The sequence below is a fragment of the Empidonax traillii genome, unplaced genomic scaffold (genome assembly GCF_003031625.1).
Source record: "Empidonax traillii isolate 1590-97213 ecotype Southwest subspecies unplaced genomic scaffold, ASM303162v1 scaffold1196:size187323, whole genome shotgun sequence".
In the NCBI taxonomy this organism is placed as follows: Eukaryota; Metazoa; Chordata; class Aves; order Passeriformes; family Tyrannidae; genus Empidonax; species Empidonax traillii.
The window spans coordinates 141932-146903 of record NW_020956389.1 but is presented as its reverse complement, the minus strand read 5'-3'; the positions used below and the strand labels follow the sequence as shown (position 1 = coordinate 146903).

The 4972-nt window shown below is 62.1% G+C and overlaps 1 protein-coding gene across 1 annotated transcript; it reads right to left on the bottom strand.

The window, feature by feature from the left end:
- REN (renin) lies at positions 1-4581 on the bottom strand. The gene is made up of 9 exons (XM_027905699.1): positions 4441-4581; positions 4199-4322; positions 3794-3912; positions 3460-3656; positions 2660-2668; positions 2161-2283; positions 1430-1574; positions 1252-1350; positions 1-604 (listed from the first exon to the last, which is right to left on the bottom strand). The coding sequence occupies exons 1-9, from the start codon at positions 4579-4581 to the stop codon at positions 443-445; spliced, it is 1119 nt and encodes a 372-aa protein (XP_027761500.1). The 3' UTR covers positions 1-442.
- Positions 4582-4972: the final 391 nt, after the last annotated feature.

Sequence of the window (4972 nt, the reverse complement as noted above, 5' to 3'; positions counted from 1 at the left end):
GCTATCATTAAAACACAGATTATATTCCTTCCAATTAAAGAATCACACGGACACTGTAGCAGGTGACCCCTGCTCAGCCTGCGGGCCCCTCCACGCCAGCAGCAGTTCCCTGTGTGCTGGCTGTACTACTGTACATCACCCTAAAGGTCCCTGGAGGAGCAGCTCCGGACTCAGGATCCCGCTTGGGTTCCCAGGCTGAGCACTCCCCAGGAGATGTGTGCCAGGCTCAGCCCTCCCCTGGCAGCAGAGGCTCCCGGGAAGCAGCGTGGGGGTTTGGGAGTGGGAGAAGGAGAGGCTTGCAGTTGCTTCAGCGAAGGGAGAGGAGGTGGCTGAGCTGGAAGGGAACTGCTGTTTCCCTTTTTGCACTTCGAGTCGCTGCCTCCTGGTGGTTCTCCTGCCCTGCAGGATGGTTCCCCCCACCCTCTGCCAGCCCCCCCGGGGGTCAGCGGGCCGTGGCAAAGCCGATGCGGTTGTTGCGCCGGTCGAATTTGGTGTAGTAGTGCCCGATGAAGCTGGCACCCAGGATCCAGAGGGGGCCAGCTGGGGGTGGGATGTCCAGCCCTGAGAAAGCCACCACGCAGATGTCCTCCCCGTACTGGGATTGCTGCAAAAAGGAGACCCCAGGGGTGGTGGAGGTGCCAGGAGGGAGATCCTGAGGGAGGGATGGACCCCCCAGCTCCACCCCCACTGCTTGGCCACGGTGTTCCTTCCTCATGGAATCACAGAATAGCCTGAGCTGGAAGGCATACTTCAGCTCAGGATGCTCTGGATCATCTAAGTCCAACTCCTGGGCCTGCACAGGACAAGCCCCCCCAAAAAAATCACAGAATCACAGAATATGCTGAGTTGGAAGGGACCCCCAGGGATCATCGAGTCCAACTCTTAGCCCTGCACGGGACAATCCCCAGGAGTCACTCCATGGGCCTGGGAACATTGTCCAAACACTCCATGAACTCCTGGTGCCATGCCCTGGGGAGCCCCTTCCAGTGCCTGACCACCCTCTGGGGGAAGACCTTCTTCCTAATGCCCAACCCCCAGGGAGGGGATCCCTGCCCGTCTCTGCTCTTTGCTGCCCACCCCAAATCTCCCCAGAACCCCCCAAGGGAGCAGCGACAGGTCTCTCTGGCTCTTGTGGGCACCTCTGCCCAACAGGAGGGTTTGGGGAAAACAAGGAGCGTCACTCTGGGACTGCTTTTGGCTGCTCTAGGGGAGCCAGGAGGGTGCAGGACACTGCAGGAGGGTGCAGCTTACCCGCAGGACGTAGGCTGAGCCGCTGAGCGCGTAGACCTTCCCGCCCAGGTGGAAGGAGATGTTGGGCAGCTGAGGCACCTGGTCACAGTCCACCACGTACTGTGGGAGGGGGAGATGGCTCTGAGCCCATTCCCTGGGGCAGGGAGGGATGGGGGTACAGGTTGTGGGGGACACTCACCTCTCCCTCGGCCATTTCGGCTGCCCCGATGGCTTTCATGAGCACGGACACGGGCCCAGCGGGGCCGGTGATGTAGGAGGCCCCTGTGTCCACGGCCACCGAGCAGCCTTCCTTGCAGAACAGGATTTCAGCCCCTACAGACACCCTGGAGCGGGAGGGCAGACCCTGAATATCCCATGGTGATGCCACGGGTGCACTCACAGGAGTGATGTCACTCTCCAGGGAGCTGTGGCCGGGCAGAGCATGTGCCGCTCCCACGGGCTCTGCAGCAGCCCCAGGAACCCTCCCCTGCAGCTTTCCCGGTGGGAAAGCAAAGCTTCGTCATGTGAGGGGTTTGTTTATTTTCGGTCAAACAAAGCAGAGTTGTTTCAGAGCCTCACGCTCCTCCTGCAGGACTAAAGGGGGTTAAAACTCTTCCTCTGTGGCTTCCAAGTTGGATCAGCCCACGGTGCCACCCCCTCTGCATTCCCAGCTCTCCTGGCTCCTTGCTGAGTGTGGAGAAGCTGGAGGAGCCAACCCCACTCCTCCCCAGCGGGGTAGAAACATCTCCCAGCAGTGCCAAGTGAAAGCTTGGCTCCATGGACCACCTTCCCTGGCTCCCAGCCTGACAACCCCCCTCCCACAGCCAGGGAGGTCCGTGGGATGCACCCCTGGCAGTGCTGGGCTAATGCTTGGACCCCAGGATCCCAGCCTAAGTGATTCCATGATTCCATGGATCCCTGTGCCCTCACCCCTTCATGCTGATCTGCCAGTAGCCGCTCCTGCTGACGTTCAGGTAGTGGAAGTCCCCGGTGTAATAGGCTGGGTCGCTGCCTCCCAGGATTATCTCCCCCCCGGGTTTCAGAGGAGCATTCCTAGGGCACAAACCACAGTGGAGCGATTCCCCCTTGGCTGCTGTCCCCGAGAAACCAGCGAGGAGGGACCAGCCATGGCCACGGGGCTCTGCTGAGCCGATCAGAAGCGGTGGAGAGCAAGCTGGAGCAGAGAAACCCTGAGTTAGTTCAGAGGGGTGGGAGGGGGGGCCACATGCAGGGGTCTCCCAGCAGGTCTGTGCTGGCTCCCCAGGGGAGCAGGAACGTGGACAGAACCCAGTGAGGGCATCTGCAATGTGTGAGCTGGACCAGGGCTGGCCTGGGGCTGGCAGGGGCAGCGGGGGCCGTGCCCACCCCGGGGCACACGGGGGCTGTTAGTGGGTGCCATGGAGAGCGCTTGTGCTCTGTGTCTTCTTACTTGGAGGCTCTGCAAAGAGAGAGGTGCCCCGTGAGGCTGTGGATGGGGGGGACAGCTGTGTCCCCAGGGCACCCAAGTGGCACCCAGATGCCAGTGGCAACCTCAGCCTCATCATTAGGGTCTTTTTTGTTCTTGATGCAACCTTTAGCTGAGGTCAAGAGGCACCGTGGCTGATCTGGGGGTGTGTTTGAGAGTCTGTCCCTGCACAATGCCAGGCTGTTGTGTCTGGGGCCTAGGGCAGCATTCCTGCCCTGCCAGGGTGGGTCCTCCCACTGCTCCAGCTGGTTTTGGGGATGCTGGGAGGAGGGTTGCTGGAGCATAACAGTCTGGGGCAAGAAATGAAAGGAGGTTTGGCTGTTGATGCAGGTTTTTCTTCAATAGAGTCTTTTGGTTTGGTTGGTTTGTTTTGTTTTTGTTTTTTTTTTTTTTTTTAAATTTGCCAAAAATGAACCAAAATCACCAGATTAACTAAATCCCCTCCTGGCTGGGATTGCTCCAGCCCCACTCATGGAGCTGATGACTCTGTTCAATCCCGCAGTGACAGAGGAGCTGTTACCCCTCAGCACTCCCTGCCCAGCAGCTCCAGACAAACCTCCTCCCTGCTCTGCCTCCTGCTCTGCCTCATTCCACCCCAGCTCCTCCAGGCATCCTCCACGGGCTCATCCCTCCCACCCCACATCCCTCAGCCCCAGCCGTGGCTCCTTCCCAATCCCAAGATGCCAACGTGGTTCTGCCGCCCGTGCCCTAAAAACCAACCCCCCACCCCCCGATCCCTGGCGCCGGCTCCCCGCGGGACCCACCGGCTGTAGTAGACGGAAAACACGTCCTCCTTGAGGATCTGCTGGGACAGGATCCTGTCGAAGACGGGGGTGATGCCGTCGATGGCCTGGCTGGGGAAGCCCATCCCCAGCACCCCGTCAAACCTGGCGAAGATGAAGGGGAAGGCGGGGAGCGCCGTGGCCTCGGCGAACACCTGGACGATGGGAATGTCTGACACCTGGGGAAGGGCACGAGGGTCCTTGCAGGGAGCTGGGGGGGGGGGGGGGGGAAACCCCCCCCCCCAAGAGCCCCCAAGGTGCGAGCAGCCCCTTGCTGAGCCAGCAGGTCGCAGTGTGAGTGCCAGGCCGCGCTCACCATGACGATGTCCTGGCTCAGGAAGCCCTTGACGCTGCCGGTGCCGTAGCGGATGGCGAAGCCGGTGCCGTTGGAGATGTAGGTGCGGGACTTGGAGGAGTCGTAGCGGCTGTGGGAGACTGGGCAGGGGAACAATGTGCATCAAGGAAAGTGAGAGACAGCGGGCTGAGGGTCTCTGCCTCCCCCAGAACATCCCCCGTGTGGCGATGAACCCACCCTGCCCCAGTGCCAGGGGACTGGGCAGCAACAGAGAGAACCCCCACCCTGAAAAGGTCTGTCAGAAACCCAGACCCCCACAGCAGCCCACCTCGAGCAGCCCCCGAGGTGGGGGGACTTGCCCACTGTCACTGAGCCTGGGGGTTGTGGGGGGGTCAGTCCCGGCCCTGGCCGTGCCCCCCTACTCACCACAGGCGCTGTACAGGGGGGAGCACTTGTAGGATGGCACCCACAGGTTGGCTGAGCCCGTGTCAAAGACCACCTTGAAGGTCTGTGCGGGGGTCCCGATGCTGATCTCGCCGAAATACTGGGTCTGGAAGAGGCACAGAGTGGGGGGCACCACCGGGGGCACAGCTCGGGCGCACCCGACCCCGGGGGGGACCCATGAGGTGACACTGGGGTGACAAACCCCCACGCAGGGAGACACTCACGTCCAGGTAGTTGGTGAGGAGGGTGGGAGCCGTCCCGTTCCTGGGACCGGCCCCGGCGCCGCGTCTGCCCTGGCGCAACTCCGGGAACACCTCCCACACCTTCACCCCCATCTCCTGCAGCGTCTGGCGGATGGAGGGCATCCTCCGCAGCGCGATCCTGCGGGGCCGCCACGGGGCTGGAGGGCTCAAGGAGAACACAACCCCCCTTCCCCAGCTTCCTACCACCCCCACCAAGGCATTCGCTCCTCGGGAGCTCCAGCCGGGTGGCTCTAGATGGCAGCAGCTCCCCGCAGCACCCCGGTGGGCTCCGCTCCCACCGCACCCGCACGGGGCCGGTGCGCCCCAGCCCACCCAGGGCAGGGACCCCACGGAGGAACCCTGGCAGCCACCCGCGGGCTGAGCCCAACCCCACGCTGGAGCAAAATGCTTCGCCTTGGCATCCCTGGTTATTTGGGATCGGGATGCTCCCGAGCCGTAGAATTATTTAGGTCGGAAAATACCGCCATTAACCACGCGGTGCTCGAGGGGAGAG

What these genes read in the sequence shown, in the direction of transcription:
- REN (XM_027905699.1), bottom strand. Translation starts at nt 4,581, where the DNA reads ATGCCCTCCATCCGCCAGACGCTGCAGGAGATGGGGGTGAAGGTGTGG. An exon ending in CCGAAATGGCCGAGGGAGAG is followed by an intron (nt 1,351 to 1,429) that starts GTGAGTGTCCCC and finishes CCCCTCCCACAG; the next exon opens with TACGTGGTGGACTGTGACCA. An exon ending in GCTCAGCCTACGTCCTGCGG is followed by an intron (nt 605 to 1,251) that starts GTAAGCTGCACC and finishes TCCTTTTTGCAG; the next exon opens with CAATCCCAGTACGGGGAGGA.